The sequence below is a fragment of the Haliotis asinina genome, chromosome 14 (genome assembly GCF_037392515.1).
Source record: "Haliotis asinina isolate JCU_RB_2024 chromosome 14, JCU_Hal_asi_v2, whole genome shotgun sequence".
NCBI lineage: Eukaryota > Metazoa > Mollusca > Gastropoda > Lepetellida > Haliotidae > Haliotis > Haliotis asinina.
In genome coordinates, this window is record NC_090293.1 from 23,823,572 (window position 1) to 23,847,279 (window position 23,708).

Sequence of the window (23,708 nt, forward strand, 5' to 3'; positions counted from 1 at the left end):
AATACATCCGATATTTGATTCTTTTAAACAGTCATCATATGCAAGTCAAGAAAGGCATGGACGTTAAAAGAGGTGCTCAATCATGGGTATCCTGTGTAAATTCAAAGAAACTACAAAATCCTTTCCTGTAGTACACCTTCCAAATGCATTATCATGGCATGTATGATTAGACTACTCCCTATAGAAAATATTAATTAGTGAGTCAGCTTAGTTTTACATCGCTTTTAGCAATATTCCAACAATATCACAGTGGCAGACACCAGAAAAGAGCTTCACACATTGTACCCATGTGGGGAATGGAACTCCGGTGTTGGCACAATGAGCAAACAGTTTAACTAATAGGCTACACCACTGCTCCTAAAATATTCATTGCTTTTTACATCAACAGACTACTGAGTGTGTGAAGCTACCTGTAACATGTATACCAGTCTGGAATGCGCACTAAATGATATATCAAACCTCAGTTTAACATGCCCTGCCTCCAAGTTCTTTTCATAGCCCTTAACTCTGAGCACCAGACAGGGAAAGAAGAATATCATTTGGTATGATCACTAGGGATGTCATGATACAAAAGTTTCCTGAATCAATATGCATCCTGATACCGATGTCACAGTTTGATGTGTATCACAATGCCTATGTTTTCTACATTATTTCATAAATTTAGTTACATTTTGAACATTAATGTTTCATATTTTATTAATGACCATGGAAAGATCAACATTTTTTATTGTCAGAGATTAAAAAGTTCTAATTTCCCATCTTGACCATTAAAAACTCTCATAACATAAACAATTGCAATACACCTTTGCAAAATATAAACAATACATGAACACATTTTTATGTATACTTTCCAAACTAAATATATAGTCTGGTTCATAATTATTGAGAATTTTTCTTCTTACTTTGAGCTATCCTAACACCTCAACTGATTCACTGATACTTAGAACTAAGTAATGGTATAAGGGAGGTAACTCATCTTGGCCTACTGAGTATAGTACAATTAGAGTTACCTCCCCTGAATTTGTAGCAGCCGTCATTTTCCTCAGCACTGTCAACAATGTCTGCTGAAGATACAAGAAGGTTGATTTTTGAGTTGTGTAATCAAGGAATTGATGATGTATTTTTAAATACATTGGCAGAGAGAACAGGAACTCCTCTTTCTACTGTGTATAGGACTAGGAAGAATGTTAAAGAGGGAAAGGATTTTGGGCACCAGAAAGGAGCAGGGAGACCCAGAAAATTGGACTTCTCAGATCGCGTCCGGCTGGGAATTTTAGCGTCTAAAAAGCAAAGGGCAAGCATCTCCAACATCAGGTATGAAATGATAGAAAGGGGATCAACAGTTGTATCAAAATCTACAGTTAGAAGAAATTTGATTGATCTTGGATGGGAGAAAAAGACTGGAATTCCTTCTCCTCTCATGAAACAAGAACATAAAGACAGGCGTGTTGAGTGGTGTTTGGCACATGAAAACTTTGACTGGGAAAATGTGATTTTTACTGATGAAAGCTCAATATGGGTATATCCCAATAATGTGAAAATATGGACAAAGTCTGTGTGAGCACCGTTGTATCGATGACCTAAATACAGCCCAAAGTTTCATGTATGGGGAGGGATATCCTTATTAGGAACGACCCCGCTGTGTGTGTTTGAGGGAAATCTGAAAAGTCAACGCTACACTAACATATTAGATAATTTTCTCCTTCCAAGTGCACATGTGTTTTATGGAAATGACTGGATTTTGCAGCAAGATAATGATCCTAAACACACCGCAAAACATGCCAAGCAGTGGTTTCAGGAGAAAAATGTGACTGCCTTACCATTTCCTGCATATAGGCCTGACTTAAATCCCATTGAGAACACTTGGGGGATGATGAAGGAATGTGTGAATCAAAAGGGGTTGACAAAAATTGAAGACATGAAGAGAGAAGTGGTCCAATACTTTGACAGCATAACTCACCAGACACTAACCTCTCTGATAGGAAGTATGCCTACCCGTCTTAGACTGTGCCGTGAAGCTCAAGGAGACTTGATAAAATATTAAATTGTTACCTACACAACATGAAAAGGTCAGTTCACTTTCACAATACATTCAATTTTATCTGATTTGTTCTCGTTTAATAATATGAAATGCTCTAGCTATTCTCAATAATTTTGAACCATACTGTAAATAGTTTATCCAGATACACCCACTACACCATAGATAGTCAGAGGATCAAACCACTAACCAGTAACGCTTCAGGTAGACACTCTATCCATTACACCCTGGAAGTGGTCAGAGGATCAAACCACCAACCTGCAATGCTCCAGGTAGACATTCTATCTGATACACCAAGGAGGTGGTCAGAGGATCAAACCACTAACCAGCAAATCTCCAGGCAGACCACCACACCGGATCAAACCAGGCAAGATGCTTGTTGCCACATAACTAAGGCTGTCCCACTTCATGGCTGCGTTGATATGCATGACTGACAGCAAACAATACAGTAAAGTCACAAGTTCAAATCCAAACACAAGTAACATTCCATCTAGTTTAGTCTGTTCAGTTAACAAGTTTTCAACATGGTCAGATAAAGATGACAAGAATTTTTATGGATGATCAACTTCTTTATTGCAGGGTAGCGACGTTTCGGTATAGATTCTTATACCGTTTTCAAGCGTGTGGGGAATGGCAGGGGGAGTACAATATATATACAGCAGAGATGAGCATGTGATGACAATACAACAATAACAGGATTAACAATAACTATTTGAGGTAACAATACATTAGAAAAGTGTTGAGGTAAGCTGATTAAGGACTGAAGCCAGCGGGTGAGTTGACAGAAGCCAGAGTGAGATGAGTGGATTAATTGGTGGAAGCCATGGTCAGATGTCAAAACTATTTTTTTTTAAAATTAAGGATAGACTTCACCTAACTTTAAGCTGATGACAGACTCTATAAAGGGTTTTTCAAACACTGATATCAGACTCTGTAACAAACATTACACTTAGGATTATATTTTCTCAGTTAACTAACACTCTTGTGAGTCAAGCTACATCGCTGGCACATAAAGTCAGCCATCTACCTAATCAGCCACTGTGACTTCCTATGAGCGAGTTCAGTTTTATGCCACGTTTAGCAATATCATAACGGGACAACAGAAGTGGGCTTCACAGATTGTACCTATGTGGAGTATAGAACCTGGGTCTTGGGTGTGACAGATGAACGCTCTAACCACTGGGCTACCCCACTGCTTCCTAAAGCCAATAAAATACAATGATCATGGTAAAACCATGTATAAACCCCTCCACTAAATACAAATATCACCACTTGAAGAATACATTCTTTAATGTTTTATTCAGTAGGAGAGGTGAGGTGGCTGGGCATTTGCATCCTGTTGAAGTGAGTGAATGAATAAGGTTTAACACCCCTTTCTGCAATGTTCCAGCAGAATGTTGGCGTGGGAAATGTGTGGATGTGGGGAATTGAACCTGGGTCATGATTAAGGGGACACCAGACACTGGCTTCACACATTGTACCCATGTGGAGGAATCAAACCTGGGTCTTTGGTGTGACATTGTGGCTCCCACAAACATCTTGACTGCATTGACTAATGAAGGTCTGGGGTAAAATAGGCCTTCAGCAACCCATGCTTGCCATAAAAGGTGACTATGCTTGTCATAAGGGGCGACTAATGGGATCGGGTTGTCAGGCTCACCAACTTGGTTGTCAAGTCATTGGTTCCCAAACGACCAGATTAATGTTCTTGCTGTCGATGACCCAACTGTCTGGTCTACACTTGATTATTTATGAACCGCCACCATGTAACTGGAATATAGATGAGTGCCTTTAAAACTAAACTCTCGCACTCACTCTAGATCGCATACTTTGTGTAGAACTTTGTCACATGTAAACTGGCACAGGTCTTTTCACTTTAATGAGGATGTTTTAACCTCTAAGTGACAGGGACACAAATCTTTCCAATATATTTATTCCAGTCAACAACTAATATAACACACTTTCATAACAGCCTTACATGGACATATCACAACCATCTTTACACCAAACTCTTCCTCTTCTCAACCAGATTCTTGATGAAGAACTCTCCTGCTTTGTAAGAGGACCTGACAAGAGGTCCACTTGCCGTGTATACGAACCCCAGTTTGTTCCCAACTTCCTCCCAGTACTTGAACTTGTCAGGATGCACATACTCTTTTACTTGCAAATGACGCTTCGTGGGTTGCATATACTGTCCCAGTGTCAAACATTCAACTCCAATTTTCCTCAGATCTTTGAGAACTGCATAAATTTGTTCATCAGTCTCTCCTAATCCAAGCATGAGAGATGTCTTTGTGACAACACCCGGTCTGTACTTCTTAGCATGTTCCAACACAGACAGAGACTGTTTATAGTTTGCTCTGGGATCCCGTACAAACCGTTGCAACTCGGACACAGTTTCAACATTGTGGGCAAAAACATCTAGACCAGAGTCTAGTACAACTTCTACTGCTTCAAGATCACCACGGAAATCTGGAGTAAGACATTCAACCAATATAGACGAATTCTGGGCCTTGATCTGCTTTACTGTTTCAGCAAAATGTTTGGATCCCCCATCTGCAAGATCATCCCTGTCAACTGAGGTTAACACGACGTAGTCAAGGCCCCATGATACAATAGCCTTAGCAGTGTTTAATGGTTCGTTTGGGTCTGGCGGAGGTGGAGCCCGAGACGTTTTAACAGAGCAGAAACGACATCCGCGGGTACACTCATCACCCAGGACCATGATTGTGGCAGTCGCAGTTCCATGTTCACCTCCACCCCAGCATTCTCCAATATTTGGGCATTTTGCTTCTTCGCAGACAGTGTGTAAATTCAGATCACGTAAGTTCTCCTTCAAACGGCTGTAGTTTTTCCCCATTGGTATTTCAGTTTTCAACCATTTGGGCAAACGTAACCTCTCTCCTTGAACCTTCTTCATGCCTCCCTCGCCGTCATAAGCGATGGGTATGTCATCTGATATAAAGTCGCCGAGGTCGGGGCCTTGTGCCAGTTTCTCTTTCTGTGCATCGCTAAGAACTGCCCGACTTGCGTAAGATCGTCTGTGAGAAGTTTGAAAGGTGTCATTTGACACGGAGTTTGATCGAGGCCTGTTTACCATATAAGCACACACACCTCTACTCGACAGATTGAGGAGAGCTGTCTTCTGTAAAATACAACTGGCGCTCGCTTTCGTAAGACTTGCCGCCATTGTTGAAACTTCTGTGTATTACCTCAAGCGATGTAAACACCGGGACACGCAATTAGAAGCACCGACATTTCGTTCAGGTCTCGTACGGATTGACTTCTTTTCAAGTGTAACGAGAGACACAATCGAGTAAATGCAAATGGAGTAGAGAAAGCTACAACTGGTTGTACTACTAATAAGCGCACAAAAGGCTGCGCAAAGTTGGCTCAGAGACAAAAGAATTTTACCATAATAGCGATAAAATAATGCAGGCTCATATAGACGTAAACCCAATAAACTCGCAAAATATAAGTCATATCTATGTGTTATTGTTAAAACGAACAGGTTATTATACATGATACATAGAAAATACTAAACGAAGTCCCGTGTAATACCATATTTATGAAACGAGTGAATGGTTTGGTATCTAACGAGCGACAGTGAGTTTTGATACCGATACCATTCATGAGTATTACACTTGACATCGTTTAGTATTTCATTTATTATTCACTAAACATTAGCGAAATAATATCTAGCTAAGAACTTCTTTCCTAAGAATTCAAGGAGTGTGATGACCTTTAGCTTTCCGCGTGTCAAGCAAGGTCTAAAACTATTTTGACAGAGGTATTGGCATTATGACGTCATACGCACGGCACCCCGCGATACACATTCAACCATGTGGATTGTAATGGGTTAATCAAAGTCATTCAGAGGCATATAATCACGTTATATACCCCTGATTTTCCAACGCATTATGTATTTGTAGAATGGAGATAAACATACTGTGTTGGAAAATCAGAGGTATATAACGAATTTATAATACCTCTAAATTTTGTATTAAAAAATTCACGCTACGCGTTCAGTTTTATATCAAATTTAGAGCTATTATAATTTCGTTATATACCTCGGACTTCCCAACACAGTATGCTTATCTCTTAAAAGTGTAACAACCTTGTAAGATTATTGAAAAGTGATATGTTCAACGGGTGAGTAATAAATAGATCTAATACATATATTTTAGTTTTAGTTGCATGGCTGATGTGTATAAGGAGATCAAAGAGAAGTAAATTAAACTCTGTACTCGACTTAAAATCCTAGTATGTTTCTTTTGTTGGCACCACAGACCATGTAGCGCACACAACCATACGTGCACTCGCGGCCTATCAAGAAATAATGGTTTGACAACCATTTGGGCTATATTTTGAAGATAACTACATTCTATTAGACATGAAAGTAGATCAGGTCCTCGTTTTGTTAGAAATGATATCTATATTGTGCAGCCAGTACTTTTGTATCCTCCTTTCTGTACTTCCTTATGTCTCAAAAGCAGTAATTATTTGTTAAAATCATATTTTCTACATTGAAAAATATGCGAAAACCCAATTGGTCCACAAAAGGGACTTGTGTCCAAAGACCACCCATCTAGACATATGTCTCTTTTACAATTGTACGTACTTAAGTCTTTGAAGGACATTTATTAGTGGAAAGCATACGTTAAGCCAGATTTATAGATGTCAACTTCTTTATCGTGGATAACACAATGTTTCGGAGCATATGCTTGCTCCTTCATCACCTGACGAAGATGAAGGAGTAAGCATACGATCCGGAACGCTGTGTTATCAACTTCTTTATTGTGGATAACACAACGTTTCGCAGGGATTGGGAAAGAGAACTTTGACGATGAGCCATTTTCAGGATTATAAGCCATTTTCTGAATGGGCCATTGCCCTTGTGTCAATGGTAAACTTCAAAATGTTAATGGGCCATTTTTCATTCTAGTAAGCAAATTGGCCCATGGCCCCTGTCTTCCCTAATCCTTGGTCTCGGAGCGTATGCATGCTACTTCATCACCTGAGATGAAGGATCACGCATACGCTCCAAAACGTTGTGTTGTCCATAATAAATAAGGTGCCATCCATAAATCTAGTTTTTCTTGTACTTACTTAATTACTTAACCCTTTGTCTGCTCTTAGCACATACACCCGTTACCTAGGTCATCCAATGCTGTCTATCCTAGGCCCATTGCGGCACAAGTCCCCAGACCCACCTTCCGTTCTTTATCTCTGCCTCCACATCTCCTGTGGACATTCCGCTTCTTTTTAAGGGTGGTGACCATCGCATAGCAACTCTTGGTATAGAATCTGGGTGCACACATTACCAATTCAGCGTCATGTTTTTCTTCTGATTATGGCTCTTTAAAAGACAGATATACTTTACGTACATATACTTAGAACATTGATTCAGGACAACCTTAGCGCATGGCTGGTACAGAAACGTGCCTCTAAGGTATATATATATATATATATATATGTATATATATATATATATATATATATATATATATATATATATATATATATATGTGTGTGTGTGTGTGTGTGTGTGTGTGTGTGTGTGTGTGTGTGTGTGTGTGTGTGTGTGTGTGTGTGTGTGTGTATTACTGTCAGATTGTAAAATCAGTCATTTCGTGAAATAACTAGCTGCGTGATATTGAAATTGTCATTGACCTTTGTAGATTATGTTATTAACTGAAATTTCATGAAATGACTAAAGTATATTGATTGTTGTTATACAAAGTGACGCGAAATGGCTGACCCTCATAGTCATTTTGGGAGTCATTTCGTAAAATGCAGACTGAATTGGTCATTGTCGGTATAGGTACACCAGATATGTACCCCAGGGACAGATACAGAAACGTACCCTTGCCTAGATCTGAATTCAGGAACGTACTCTAGGACAGGTACATTCTGCATTGTGTTGTTTCCTAGCTTGGAACTGTCATTCTGTTGCAGATACATCCAGATCCAGATACATTCAGAAACGAGCAGATGCAATAACAGATGTTTAGTGATGCATAATATCACTGCCAGTGTGTTGGAATACGTAGGGTTAGAGAATATGGACTCCTCCGCTGTTTAGGGTACAGGTGTAGGGTACGTTTCTGATTTTGTTTAGGGTACGTTTCTGCATACAAGAGCTCGGCTACCTGTGCCAGCCGGTGCCAACAACGAACCATTCATCGTTGATTAGAGATTGTTGTATTAATTGAGAGTGAGTTTAGATTTACACCACTTTTAGCAATATTCCACCAGAAATGGGCTTCACATATTGTATCCATGTGGGGAATCGAACCTGGGTATTCGCCGTGACGAGCGAATGTTTTATCCACTGGGCTAAGTCCCAGCCCCTCATTGAGATCAGTTTGACAAACGGAATTCAGAGTAAAAATTCATGTCTTGTTTTGATAAGAACATCACTGTTTGATGTCATCATCTGACTGGATTGTCTTCAACCAAAATGTGTAGCATATCTAAGCTGTTATTTCTAGGACAGTGTTTATTGTTAAATGTGTGAAAACTAACAGTTACTTCTAATAAGAGAGCTTTAGCCAAAAAATGAAGTATAACCAATGGCCTTATGAATATTCATAGAACCCCAGAGCGCGGGAGTAACTTCCCCTGACATGTATATGAATATTAATTAGAGCAGCGCCCTCTATTTTGCAGTTGTCATTGTTTGCGGATATTAGGCGTCAAACATTATAATAACAATGGCTGCGATACACGTGCAAAGAAATTGAGACATGCATGTAACTACAAGCATCCAATTACAGTTATTTTTTCTTGTGCATTTTAAAAATATTTACTACATGAAATTGCATTTACGATTCTCCCTCCAGATAATCCAAGGGGGACAACTCTAAAGCTCCTCAAGGCCCGACAGATGCTGTGTCTTGTGTCAAATGTATCAAATTTGTAAATATTTAGTTATTACCATTGATGTACAGTCTCACGCACGTAAAGGTGGAAGACAAGTAAGTATCTAGGCTAACGTTAACGAGTAAATTACCGTGCGGAGGCGGTTTTCGTTGTGAGATGTGCACACGCACCTCGAACAAATGCGTGGCCATTTGCATGAAACTTTAGCCGCCAGACTTTTTCAACAAAATTGTTTATCGCTCTTTAGCACTTACTCGATTCCACGTTTATGAACCTATTGTCTTTGAAATTATTTGCTTGTTTCAAATACTATATAATTTCAGTTTCAAAGATTAAAACGAATTGGCTGCTTTCGACAGCTGCTCGAGTGTGAAAACGAAGGATTTTTGCAGGTGCCTCTTGTTGTTTGTAGAGAGGAAGAAAGACCTCAGATGAAAAGCACGACTTGACCCCAACAAAGTGCTAAGTTTGTGGTTTTACTACATCGCTTAGTATCTGAGGCAGATAAGACCTTTATGTGAAATAGGAGTTAATAACTTGCCGTGCGATTTATTAATCATTTTGTTCTTTTCTATGTTGTATTTGGTATTAGAGAATCCATTGTTCCCGTGTCAAGAGAAGAAAGATTTAGACAAAAATATTGCCTATCAAACCTTTGATATAGACAATGAGTGAATTGAGCGGATAATTATCTTGTGAAGGCTGAAAATGCATTTAATCTGGATAAAGTTTGCCATCAAAGAAGTTTCATATTGTGATGTTCTCTTTGCATGCTTGGCATTCTAAAGTTGAAATTAACTGCAAGATGTTACTAAACATTTGTTCATTGCGGTCAGTATTATCCCTGCCCAGGTGTTGTATTACTTGCACAAGTTATATATCTCCCACATTATTGATTTGTTTAAAATGTGCAATGCAGGTCAGTTCTTATCATAAGAGGTGGCACAAATGATACATGTATCTAAAAAATTATATTTTCCTTGCAGAATACATGACCATGGCACAGAATCATGCACATTTTGGTTGTTTCCTGTGACTTTTAAAACTCTTAAACTCGTCATCACTCTGGGATTTCAACCCACAGTAAAATGACAAAGTGATATGACAAAGTGAAACACTGTGTAAAGCAACTTTGAACTTAACTTTCTTATTCGTATCATCTGATAGCCAGAACGAACTCATGAGATAAAGTATTGTGACTCTAACCTTCTAGCATCAAAGAGGCAGCTTGGGTTGTCCGGGCTAATAACAGAGTGTAGCACTTTGAGCATGCCCCTTGTATTTCAGCGCATTACTGATACCCTTATTGTTCTTGTTGTTGTTGTTGTTGTTGTTGTTCCATAGAATGGAGGGTTAGTGGGTTAGCTTGGTGGTTAATGTACTCGCTTGTCACGCTGAAGACCCGATTTCATGTGTGCACAATGACGGTGTGTAAAGCCCATTTCTGGTGTCCCTGGCCATAGTACTGGGGGAAATATTGCTGAATGTAGCAAAACTGCATTATCAGTGGTTTGAGTTGCGAAGACAGCTGAGCTGACTCAAGATACAAACTGGAGGTATGCCGAAAGTTTTGTATCCAAAAACACATGATACTGAGAAAACCATAAACTGTGTCATCCGTTATTCCAATAATCTGTAAAACTGTACAGTTTAGCTAGTCATTCCATCAATACAAATAGTATTTTGCTTTCCAATTGTTAGATGAATTTGTCAAAATTACTGAATAGTGGGTGACTTACTAACTGGTTGTTGGATGGTGTTGGATATGGGCCCACATGTTATTTCCATATTTATAAATCCAAGAGTATCATTTGAAGTTGGAGTATCCAGTATATGAGACAGGAAAGGTGGGTAATTTCATTATCTTTGTTTAAACATATAAAGCACTTTAAACATACAACATCAGCAACCAAACTCTATATTATTAAAGAATATTTATATTATCCACTGTAGTCCATGTTCAAGACACTTGAGTGTTCCCTTGATCAGCAGATGTCTTTTTCTGCCATTGTTTCTTAACCATCTCACCTCACTGGGGAGTATTCAACTCATCCTGCCTGTTAGGTACAGCAAGTTATCACACAGCCTCATCCTCACACGTTGCCCATTGACAGCTGGGTGAACTGGGACACATAGTCACAGTATATTGTTCAGTGATACTGCTCTTTACTACATCCACATCAGGTCAAAAGGTGTCTGCATGTGTTCATGTGCACAGGTGTACTACACAGTAGGGGTTGTGACAGCACTGAAAGAGACAGCAAGTAATGGTAGCTCGAAGGTTTTTCACCAGGTCACAAGTGAAGATTGATCCAGGCAACTGTTGCTCATTAGCACAGTACCTTTGACAGCTCGCCCGCCATGCCCGACAAAAACGAAAAAATGACCACAGAAACATGCACCCACTTATCTTTTTCTCTATAGAGACTTTGTGGGTGGGCCCACTTTTAAAAAAAAATGATTAAAACTACAATTCTTAGTATTTAAAAAAGTAGTATTGCCTGTAGTTATGCAAAAGACTGAAAACAAGCCCACCAGTTAAACTGCAAGAGGCATCAAAGTAGACACAAGTGTAGGCCTGATTTTAAAATAAAATCTGTTAAGCGACTTCAAGTGGACCCACTTCTTAAAATTAGATTGAGTAAAAATAATCTTCTTACCTTTCAAGTATTACAATTGAGAAACATTTTAAATGATTTGAAAACGAACACCTGTAATAAGATGTTATTCATCCAAAACAAAAAGATGCAGCATATTATTTTACCCAAATACGTGTAAGACACAGTTCAGCTGTCACCAGGCAATTATCAGTAGCAATTATGTTAATCACAGTTTGTATGTATATTTTTCTCCAAAATCAATCACATATTCTCAGTGATGAAAAATTCTGTTTATTCTAATTTGAAAACAACAATGAGTCAACCATCCGTCATGATTATCACTTTATTTCAATGCGGTTATATTGATGTGAAATTCATCATCTATCACACTGTAGCTGTCAACACACGCTAGACTGCCGCAACATTCTCTTGACCTTTCCATGTCCTTCCATAATGAGTGTGACGCAGTAATATTGCCATAGAAAGCTGCAAGCAGAAATTTGGTCGTAGGACCATATGACCCCTATTAATATCATCAAAGGTCAAAATCTTGAGCAATGGTGTTTAAGGTATCATGTAAACCATGCCACAAAAGGTATACAATAATGAATATTAATGACTTAACAACTAATTTTCACAGCAAAAGTACTCCCACCCGTCTGCTATTGTTTTACTGTGTAGTAACTATGTTGTAGATTTTGTTTGCATCAATAAATGGGCATGTGAAGGTCTGGGGTAGAATGGGCCTTCAGCAACCCATTCTTGCTACAAAAGGCGACTATGCTTTTCATAAGAGGTGACTAACGGGATCGTGTGGTTAGGCTCACTGCAGGCAAACTGTAGTGCAAATGGGTTGCGCAGCATAGAGAAAATGATCAGTCTTCTTACATGCGAGCAAAGTGAGCAAAGGTTGGCAACATACTTTCCTCGCTTCAGTTCGAGAATATTTTCCATGTCAAAATAAAATATCGCCACCATCAAAAGTATATACCTATTTCTTCACTTGGTTATGCTCTTACATTTCCAACCCCATGTTGAACAATTACTCATGTGAAACATTTTTTATTCAACGTTTTAAGCGCAACTCGTGGAAGATCAGACAGTTCTCTGTCTCCATTCCCCTTCCAGTTTGGTCCAGAGGAGTGAAGGAACAGGAGGATATTATTCCACAAGGAACACATACAGTTACCTTCCTTGCTTCATTCATTGCCAGACGTGTTTCTATGTAGAATAAATGTTACGAAAATTCTAACAATAGCGACAACAGATAAGACAAATAAACCGCAACAGGTTCATGATAAAATTAGACAATATGGTATTTCTTTTCAATTTCTGCTTATTCTTGTTCCGTTACTTCATTAAACCGGAAGCTGGCAGGGGTAATGGAGGCGAAGAACTCTCTGAATACCACGAGTAGCGCTTAAAGTGTTGAATAAAGCATATTTCACGAGAGTAGTTACTAAACATGAGGTAGGAAATGTGAGAGCACAACCAAGTGAGGAAATGGGAGTGTACCTTTGATGGTGTTGATATTTTATTTTGAGATTAAAAAATATTTTTTGATCCAAAGCAAGAAAAGTATGTTGCCAACCTTTGCTTGCTTTGCTGGCATATATGAAGACTTGTCATATTTTCTATGTTGCGCAACACATTTGCGCTACAGTTTGCCTCTGGACTCACTGACTTGTTTGGCACTGATTGGTTCCGAGTTATGCAGATCGATGCTCATGCTGTTGATCACTGGATTGTATGTTCCAGACTTGATTATTTACAGACCACAGCCATATATCTGGAATATTGATGAATACGGTGTAAAACAAAACTCACTCACTCATTAATAAACGACACTTTGTATTTATGAGTATGATTTCGTCAAATATCTGTGGTTTTTTGTTGACAATGTTTCAAATGTTTAGTTTCAAATGTGGGCCCAGGGGCAATGGGGTAGCCTTGTGGTTTAAGCGTTGACTCATCACGTCGAATCCCCACTTGGGTACAATTTGCGAAGCCCATGTCAGGTTTTCCCTGCTGTGATGTTATGAGAATATTGCTAAAAGAAGCGTAAAATGGAACTCCGTTAATCAAATGTGGGCTTACATTGGCATGTGTGATGCAGTGAGAGAGAGTAACCCCCCTTCAATCACTGATAATGCAGTTTCACCCTCCAAAGAATGGAATTACTAGTGGATTGAGACTGAATACTGACTGTTCCTTCATGCTTCAATAATGTTTGTCAGGGGCATGGGTCGTTGACCTTGCCCATAAACAGTTACCAGTGTTCAAAATTTGCATTAATGCTGTAATGACAACCACTCTTCTTTCTATCTGTTTTTAAACTAACTTAGAATGAGAAGAAATGATTCAGTTGAGAGGTGAATTGTATACATGGAAACTAGCTTTGGAATGTAACTTTGTGTAAGTATAGATTTGTGTATATATGTGTAGACCTGTTCTTGTTGCTCTATGGCCAAAACAATGCTGATGCAAAGTTCACTTTTAACTCACTCATGAGACTGGTGCACACATGTTGGTGTATCCCAGTTGTGTGGATCAGTTCTGATGCCGTTGATCACTGGCTTGTCTGGCCCAGACTCAATAATTCACAGCCATTGCCCTCAGGTTTACTTTTGCTAATATTCCTTTTCAACTGCTGTATGCTTGTTGTGTGAGTATTATTGTAGATGACAGTATGACCATATGTTATAACCTGACCACTTCGTGTTGTTGCAGAATGGCCAACAAGAACAAGGAGGAGAAGTTTTCCAATCATCCATGTCACAGACTCAGTGTACCTGCAGCAAAACGCTTCTGGTGCCGACACTGCTTCGAGATGTTTGACGACCCCATTTCCAGATGGAGGCACAGCAAGTCTTGTAAGAACACCAGTCTCAGCAACATGACCAGACGTCGAGAACAGGAGGCGTCAGCTCTGGAGGCGTACTGTGAGTCCACAACTGGGAGAAAGATGGACAGTGATGGCAGGAATGTTGTCTTGCCAAACCTCAACCCCAAGACCACCAACAAGGCATATGCTGGACCCAAGGAAAACAACAGGGTGGATCTCAGCTGCTTCATTTGTAAGAAGCAGTTTACAACCATGGAGGAGATGAAGGATCATGTCCGAGTCCCATGTAACAAAGTTATTCCAGTCGCCAGCGATGATGTGTTCCCCTTTGCTACTCGTTCCACACCAAAATCATCTTCATCAGATATTATCTATCACAGCGGCAACAGTCGACAAGGGGCCACTCCAGCAGGAGCTGTGTATGAGTTGGAAGACGATGCTCCAGTAGCCAGTAAAAGGACACCATCACCCCTTGACCCATCCAACCTTTCCAGTGAGACCATGGCAGCAGTCGAAGCTCTCAACATGATGGCCCGATCAGACAAAGTGAATCTTACTCAGTTCCTCAATCAGTTGTCTGAGGGAGGGTTTGTCATAGAGCAGGCAGCAGGGACGTCGTCCAGCAGTGACTCGCAGGACCGCGAGATCGTCTTTACCGTCCAGGGTGATGTAAGTGAGGGGAACCTCCTGCAGCAGGGAGGCGATATTACAGTAGAAGTAGCCGAGGATCTGATACGGATGGCACAGCGGGTGAGGGTGGAGGCGGTGGAGAGAATCGTTGAGGAGCAAGTGCAGGAGGAAGTAGTTCAGGAAGACTTGGTTCAGCAGACCGAGGTTCAGTACATTCAGGATCACAATCAATATATCCAGGAACAGGCCCAGTACATAGAACAGGCTCAGTATGTAGAACCACAGAACCAGTATGTCCAGGAACAAGCACCTCAAGAACAGATACAGTTCGTTCAAGAGGAGCCTCAATTCATTTCAGAACAACCTCAGTACACCCCAGAAACAGCAGGTGATCAAGAGTCAGCCTACACTATTGTTAATGTGGAGGCAGGGAAGCAGTCCAATGAGGCAGAGCAGGTGATAGTTAGCCAGGCCCAGCTTTCTAATGTCAGGATAGAGTCCTTGACGTCCGACAGCGCTCAAATTCTGGTGGTGCCAGTTGACCAAACTGTTGTCACTAAACAGGAAAGTAATAGCAATGCAAGCATTCCTGGTAGTAAGAGAAAGCTAGATGAGGACAGTTCTGTAGCTGAGGGTGATGTGCAAGTCAAACTTGAAAATGGGTCTCAGGTGAAAAAACTCTGCATGGAAGTAGTGAATGAGCAAAGTGCTGAGGACTGTTATATTGATAAAGAGGCTTTCGAAGCTAAAAAAAAACTTCGATTTTACAGTGAAGGTTTGATTGTGCAGGAAAAATGCAATAAAAAATCTGAACTGTCAGAAAAATGCACTTTGGAGACTAGTTTAAAACAGCCATGCGATAATGTTGAAAATTTGTCGGAATTGCCGCATCACGAAACAACTGAAACTCCTAGTCATTTATCTGTCACACACACTGATACAACTTTTTTAGATGAAATTGATGGCTTTTTCAAGCCAATGACCAAAGATATGATGAAAGTTGAGGAACCTACAATAGATATTAGTGCATTAATGACTGTTGAAAGAACGAGCCCAGAAAGTAAAAGTTCTGCTAAACCAAGCCCTGAAAAAGAAATGACAGCAATCAAGAAGATACCATGTCGGAAGAGACCACCACCAGCGTCACCCAAGAAACTCAGATCATCAACACGCAAACTGGTGCTGACCCCAAAGAAAAGAAGACTTGTTGAAGAAAAGGAAAAGGTGTCCAAGAAAAAAAAAATCACTGAAAACAGCCTGAAAGCTAAGACACAGCATCAGAAGGTCAAACCCAAACCAGCTGAGTCACCCCCAAAGAAAGAATCTGTCCCAGCACCAGAGGGAAAACCCAAGAAAATACATCCTCCAAGACCCATAAAGTGTCGAGCTTGTGAGAAAGTGTTTAATTCAGTGAAACTACTTCAAAAGCATAAGAGTGTTCCATGTGTTGTGAAAATCACTCGAAACTTGTGCCAAAAGATTTTGAGACCAAAACGTGCCTTGCCTAGACCTCCTGAGAAGAAAGTCATCAAGAGGAAGCCTGTGAATAAGGAATCAAAGAAACCCAAACTGTTGCCCGTTGGTTTCCGAATACAAGCACAGTGGATCCCTTGTAAAAGGGATAGAAAATCATCAAAAGGCAGGGGAAGACCAAGGAAACAAAATATTCACTATGAGAAGCAGAAACGCATCATCTTGCCAGACAGGACGATTGAAGTTTCATCTTTGTGTGAAAAGGAGCAATTTTTCTTTGAACTTGGTTTAGTGTGTTCAGATTACATCCTGAAGGAGTTCCGTCGACATTTGCCCCAAGTGGAGATAACTACCTCTTTATCTGTGAGCGTTGAGAATGATATTTCTGACAAGTCAGCTTTGAGTGACATTTCACCTCCACTGCTAGAGAAGATGGAGCCAATGGATGTTGGACCGATGGAGTCATCACAACCACCAGACTTGACCTGTGAGGAGGATGGGGAGCTGGAGCCACCATTGCTAGAACCAGTGCATCTTAGTCAGCGGGGAGAGCATGGAGGAAAGAAGGATGAACAGGATCAGGATGATGGATGTCAGGTTCCAGCTTCAGAAGATCCATCTGTCAAATCAGAAAGACATTTCTTAGATTCCTTCATTTGTGAACACCCCATTTCTGATGATGATGTCACTAAGAATGTTCCTGATCGTCACTTCTCTGATGTTGTTCTGCCAATGGACAATGAAGGGATAGTGCAGTCTTCCAAGCAGTCTGACATGATTCAGCAGCTCAAGTCAACGTTAAAAACAGCCTGTTCTCCCCAGAAAGGTTTAAGTGCTACGTCAAGTCCAAAATTACAAATGCCTGATATCACATCAGATATTTCACCACAGTCAAAGAGAAACCTGTTTGAAACCTTACAAACCATGTGTTCTAGTTCACCAAAGAAAGACTGCATCAGTCCCTATGCTAACTCCCCTAAGCTAAGTGTAAGTGCTCTGTGTACCTCAGCAGATGCGTGCATGAGTGTCAGTTCATTCACCAAATCAAGTCTCAGTTCTGTCTCACCAAAGAAATGTCTAAGTACCAACTCTAGTCCAAAAAAGACCCCAAACATACTTGCCAGAAAAATGTCCTCAGAATCAGGTGCCAAGGATCGTGGTAGTAGTATATTGGACATAGTAGCTGAGAGCATGGGTTTAAATGACTCTAGTACCAATAGTCCAGTGAGGAAAACTCCTGATACGTCAATAGTATCACCAGGGAAAGAGAGCCCTCGGTGTAAGTCTGTTGGGCAGAGACACATGGCTACAGAAACCTACCTCACTGTTCAAAACTGTAAAAAGAACTTGTTTGAAAGTTGTGAATCTCTTCTTCCATCAAATACCCATGACAGGTCGAGAAGTTTGAATAATATTTGTAAGACGAACTCATTCCAGTCTGAATCGACCGGTCACAAAGACATTTCACTGGTAGGTAAAAGCAAAACCTTGGATCAAATACGGCCTACAGTGTCCCTAACACCATCTAAATCTGGACAAATAATCGTGAGTCCCATTCAGCGAGAGAAGAGAAGTAGTGTCAAGCGAAAGCTTTGCGATGCTGCTACTCAGTGTGAAGGCATGACAAGCTCCTCTCGGGTCAAGACGATGCTAGGTCAGCTGGAACAGAGATTAAAGCTGCTGAAGTCAGCACTTCAGAACCAGAATGGCGTTCAGCAGGACTCAGAGGACAGTCTCAAGACAGTGTTGAAAGACAAGAAGGACCTTCTACCACAGCTTGTGTCTGTGTTACTGAAGCATGGTTCAAATGACATCGATAAGAGTCTCAATGGACTCCCGTGCAAAGAAAATGGTAAACACATGGACAACAATCTTCCAGATGTCGTGAAAAGTGTAACAGAAAAGAGTGGAAGTCTTGATGTCTCTCGGATCACTGCTGATCATGCAGGTGATAGCCAAACTGGCATCTCATCATGTAATGAGAAATCTGCCTCAAGTCTGTCGTCAGAAAGCTGCAGCACAGGCAAGAAAGATATAGATGCTGATTCAAAGAAAACCTTTCCCGAAGAAACATCCACAGACTCTAGTAAAGTTACTGTTCAGTATATCAATCAACTTGAGCCTAGCATGGCCAATGGGGTAACCTACCTGCTCATTCAACAGGAAGGCATGGAGGACTACCTTAACACTTGTTTAAGTAGTGACCTTGACCTTGAGTCAGGGGAGACAATCCATGCAGTGAGTATTGATGAGGAGGAAGTGCTGACTGACTCTTTATCACACAGCCTCTTTGGCAACACCAGTGTGTCACGAAAAGTTGATCATGAAGTGTTTGTAAATTCATCTGGGTTTTAGGAACAGCGAAATGACATAAATAACTGCTGATTTGTCATACCATAACTGACACTAGGAATTCATTTTTACAAGAGGTGACTCTTTTGCACCTTATCATAAGTTTAGTAGTGAAGTAATGGGGAAGGTTCATTTTAAAAATATGTGTTTTCTAAATAAGGAATCTCTTTGAAAATGTGTCAAAAGAGTTAAGCTAAATGCACTCTACTGGTGATTTGTGTCACTTTGCAGCAAAACAAAGTACTGCAAAATGTAACAGATCACAATGTAAAGTATTTATCAAGCCCTTGTTTAATTTTTAGGTCTCTTTATGTACCCCCCAATATCTGTGTACCATTTGGACTTGGGAACTATCTACCAGTTTACCGTTGGCTGCAATGTATTAGTGTAGATCTGATGTAGTCTTTAGTAGGGGTGTCACGATACAGGTACCTCATCATACAATACATATCTTGATGCTGAGGTCATGATGAGATGCCTTTTGTGATACAGCATTGTTGACATTTTGTGCATAACAAGCAACCATTACCTTGATGGGAACTTGTCTGATGTTGAAACCATGTGTAAAAAACCCAGATGAATATAAAATCACATGAATCGCATATCATGTTGGGCAAAGGTTGATGACAATGCTCTGTTGCATCAGTGAATCGTGACATCCCTAGTCTTCAGTGTCAGTTATGGAGGACTCCTGTTCAGCAGACAGTGTGTGTTGGTGTGGTGGCTTCATGGTGATACTGTTGTGACTGTAGGACTAGGCAGAAGGGAAGTGACAAGTGAAATTGTCAAGGATGTGCCAGTTGTTGATTTATCTGTCATCTCTGTCTCTCTACCATTGTTCAGGAATGCTGTTTCAGAGTAAGAGGACATTGGGTCCTGCACATTTCATATGTCTGTCTGACCCACTGAAATTTCATGGGACCAGCAGAGTAGGATTTAACACGCATTTCAGATTTAACTTTTCTAATAATTTACTTTAAAATTTTTGACAAACACAAGATTTATGAAGAAACAAGTGTGATGTGTCACATATATCAACTTCAGTCAAAGTCATTGTGAAATGTACAACAGACACTGGGGCCCAGCTGGTTATAGACATCTATCAGGTGTGATGCTGTTTGTGAACACTGCTTTACATTAATACTAGCTGCTTGTTGACTTAATAATAGTTGTGTAATGATACAGCATTGAAGTATTGTGTCTCCACAGGGATTCCTCCTGGCTCATGTGTTAACAATACCTTTAAAGGCTTGGGTCCAAACAAATACTGAGATAGGGTGGGGCCTCCTTGCCTTGGTGTCCTCTGATAGAAAATCAATGCAAAATACAAGTACATTCCATGAACTGTCACAAAATTGGCTTACTGGTTCTTCCTGATATTAAGTTATGGTTAAAAGACACACAGCAAGTATGGATGCAGAGGGTCTACAATTCATACTTTTTTGAAAATATGTTTCTGTATGTCACTGTATCAGTCAGGTGGCCAGAGCCACTTAGAAACCAGCCTTTTTATACTCAGACTGGGAAGTTGCCACACTCCCGCTCCCCTGAATCAGTGCTGTTCAGAGCATGGGTTGTACATCTATCTGATGCTAAAATCTCTTTGCAGAAAATTCTGTATTCAGGAAATTGATGTTTCATACATGCTTACCAAAATTAATCTCTCATCAAAATGGGTACTGAAAGGTTGGTTGAACACTTACTATAAAGCACATGTTTATTCTAAAATACTGTTGGAAATAGGAAAAAAACTGATTTTTCAGGTTTTTCTCAACAGTTTATGTAGTTAAAATACCTGTCTGGGCCTAATTACAGTTCTAGTGGTAGGGAGATGAGAAACGTGGAAAAAAGACTTTACTGAGGAGAGAGTACTGCAGGCATGTGGATTTTTTTCAAAGTCCAAATGGACTTATTTGGAACAGACCATGGCTTTATGCAGGTTACTGTGCAGTTAAATATTACAAAGGGCACTTTGTAAATATCCATTTTGAAATTAGTCTTAGCTTTAGTATAAACAATAGCTGACTTAAAAATAATAATATTCATGCTCAAACTATGAAGGATGTACGACCATGGAGTCTTACTATCACTCTGAAAAGAAACAGGATGGAGGGGATGTCTCAAAAACAAAACCAGGACGGGTGAAGCAGATGATGGTTGTGGTTGGGCTGGGGGATAGAGGGATAGGCATATTGGGGTATTAAAGTCGGGAAGTACAAGGCATGTGTATAACACACATGAAAAGGCACAAAATATCCTTGCAAGGACCCCTTGTGCCAGTAGGCAGCAAATGCATTTCATGCCAGGTGAGCTGATGGTCCATTGTCATACCCAGCTTAATGACCTAATTGCAATCTATAGTTTGATCTAATAGTTTGATCTAATGTTTTCAGCGGCTATTTGTAGTTTTTCTAAGTTTCACCTGAGTTTACATGTAAACATCGGGATACCCTCTTATGCATCCCACTGAATGCCCAGTTAATCCAAAGTGGGTTATTTCTACATATCCTACTTGCAGTTGCCCAAATTTGAGGGATACAGAGTAACAACCTAAAAACAGTTTTTTTCTGTTTCCAATATTACGTTAGTAGTAAATGCCAAAGTGGATCTTTGACATCGTCAGGCTCATGCCAAGCACCCTTTGCCATTTCAGTAATGTCGCCCATTTACAGGTAACATTTGCACTGCTGTGGAGTAGACAGTGGGAGAAAGTCATTGGGTTCTTTTAGGTTTGGACCTCAGCTTTTAAACAGTATGGAATATTTGCAAAATCTAGTTAAGAACAGTGGACTGAAGTAAGTGGCTACGTTTACGTAAGTCTAAACTTTCGATGGGTAGTATATTTTCCTTCAGTTTGGTGTAAAGTATGTAGTGTGTAGGCAAGAAGTGAACTGAACATTCTTGCCTGTGTTTCAAAAAAATAAGTCAAGTATTAATACTGCCACCTTTTCTTCCATCATCCTGATCTCCTTTTTTCGTTCAATGTTCAGTATATTTCTCAATGTTTGAGCATTTTTCTATTGTTGGTAGAGATATAGAGGTGGCACTTCTAGATAATCCAGTGTGTTGTGGGGAGATGGATAGCCTAGTGGTTAAAGGGTTGGCTTTTCATGCCGAAGACCTGGGCTTGATCCCCCACAGTATGTGAAGCCCATTTCTGGTAAAACTTAACTCACTCATGCACCTAGTGTGTCGTTTGTCCCTTATGGCATGATACATGACCTCATTTTGTGTTTGATACAAGTCACAGGTTGCTTAGTATAGCCATCAAGTCCCTATTACACAAGAGACCAGTGTTCTGTTGTTCAAAATAACCTTAGCTAAGATCAACTTAAGACACTAAGGTTAGTGTTACGATCACCGTAAGAAAAAGATATGCCCGTTGCACAAAACAACCTTAGGGCAACCTTAACTCGGACTCCAATCCGTAACCGTAACCTTAACTAAGGCTGAACTCTTCAACACAGGAGTAATGGAAGTGTCCCTAGTAACCACATGAATTTAACTTGTCCAGTTGACATGTTCTATCTCAGTACACTCTCTGCTCCCTCAAACTTCTCTCAATCTCGTATAAAATAAAAGCAGCCACCATGTTCCTTTCCCAACCTTAGAGAAGCTAAGGTTGGGTCAGTCGAACCTTAGTTATCAACCTTAAGATCAACGTTAGTTAAGGTGTTTCGTGCAATGGGAGACTAATCTTCGTAAAGGTCCAAGGTTGTAATCTTAGGCATAATGTTGACCTTAAGAGATAAGGTTGTTTTGAACAACGGAGCACAGTGTTCGAAATTTCACAGTCGTCCTCGGGTCCAAACCCGACTGAATCCCACTCAGACCCCGAGCTTTTGTTTTCTGCAGGTCCTTATGGCTGACATCTTTTTCATGCCCAATAAATACGAGGATAACTTTTCAGAAAATATAATTTAGTAGTTTGTAATTTTTTTATTTTGTTGTAAATGAAGACTGATCAGTCTAGAGTGAACTAGAGTTAAATGAAACTCTATAAATAGGTTTGTTAGTTGTCACTTTTTGTTTGCTGGGAATTACTTATATTGCAGCTAAAGTATAGGGCCTACATATTCTGACCAGGACCTACAACGTTTTAGGGATCAGGTTCCTTTGGCCTGCTGCTTTTCAGGGTTAAGGGCACAATGTCCACTGGTGTTAACAAGGAGAGGGATGTCTTATCCAAAATGGAGCTTTTGGGGTAAATGGGGCCACAGTGTTTACCTTAATAGAATGGCTTTATGACACTCTGGATAATTGATGATGGACTTCTAACACTTGTCACTTTAACTCTGAAGCATGTTTACAGTCACTGGCAGTATCAGTTTGTATTTAAGACTTAGATGAAGGTTGATCTATGAGACCAGTAGGTTAACACCCTGTTTCATTGAAGCTTAGGCAGAGTCTGAGAGCCAAATGATGTGTCTGTACTTCGAGTTAGTTCTTGGAGATTGACAGTACACTAACCTGCTTGGCATTTAGGGGCAGTTTTTGGAAAAGTGGGGTGCACATACATCAGGGATGTTAGGGAACATTTTTGCGAGAAGGTGTGTGTGCAGCCCCTCCTCTGAATCTGCCCGACATGTTTGATGTAGCTGTATAGTATTAGTTGTATTTGGAGCTACATTAGAGGCTGAAATGAGATATATTGGGGGTTGTTTGAGCATCAGTTTGTGCTTCATTCTTAAACAAATATGTAGGGCTTGGACGATACGCAAAGTCATATGATATGTAATGCCAAGTCAGAAATGGTACAATTTAAGGTACCATTGTTATGCTATGTAAAGATTCGTGTTAAGAAGAGTAGATATGGTCCAACAACCCATACCTTGGTCTGATGCATTGAAATTTATTGAACCATATAAGAGAAACTTGGAAACAG

At 40.1% G+C, this 23,708-nt stretch overlaps 2 protein-coding genes across 2 annotated transcripts; one reads left to right on the forward strand and one right to left on the reverse strand.

Annotated features, from left to right (window-relative positions):
* Positions 1-3,318: 3,318 nt before the first annotated feature.
* LOC137261626 (lipoyl synthase, mitochondrial-like) lies at positions 3,319-5,330 on the reverse strand. The gene has a single exon (XM_067799405.1). The coding sequence runs from the start codon at positions 5,226-5,228 to the stop codon at positions 4,038-4,040; it is 1,191 nt and encodes a 396-aa protein (XP_067655506.1). The 5' UTR covers positions 5,229-5,330; the 3' UTR covers positions 3,319-4,037.
* Positions 5,331-8,881: 3,551 nt separating this feature from the next.
* Positions 8,882-18,894, forward strand: LOC137261807 (titin homolog). Its single transcript, XM_067799592.1, has 2 exons — positions 8,882-9,018; positions 14,254-18,894. The coding sequence occupies exons 1-2, from the start codon at positions 8,984-8,986 to the stop codon at positions 18,824-18,826; spliced, it is 4,608 nt and encodes a 1,535-aa protein (XP_067655693.1). The 5' UTR covers positions 8,882-8,983; the 3' UTR covers positions 18,827-18,894.
* The last annotated feature ends 4,814 nt before the right edge of the window (positions 18,895-23,708 follow it).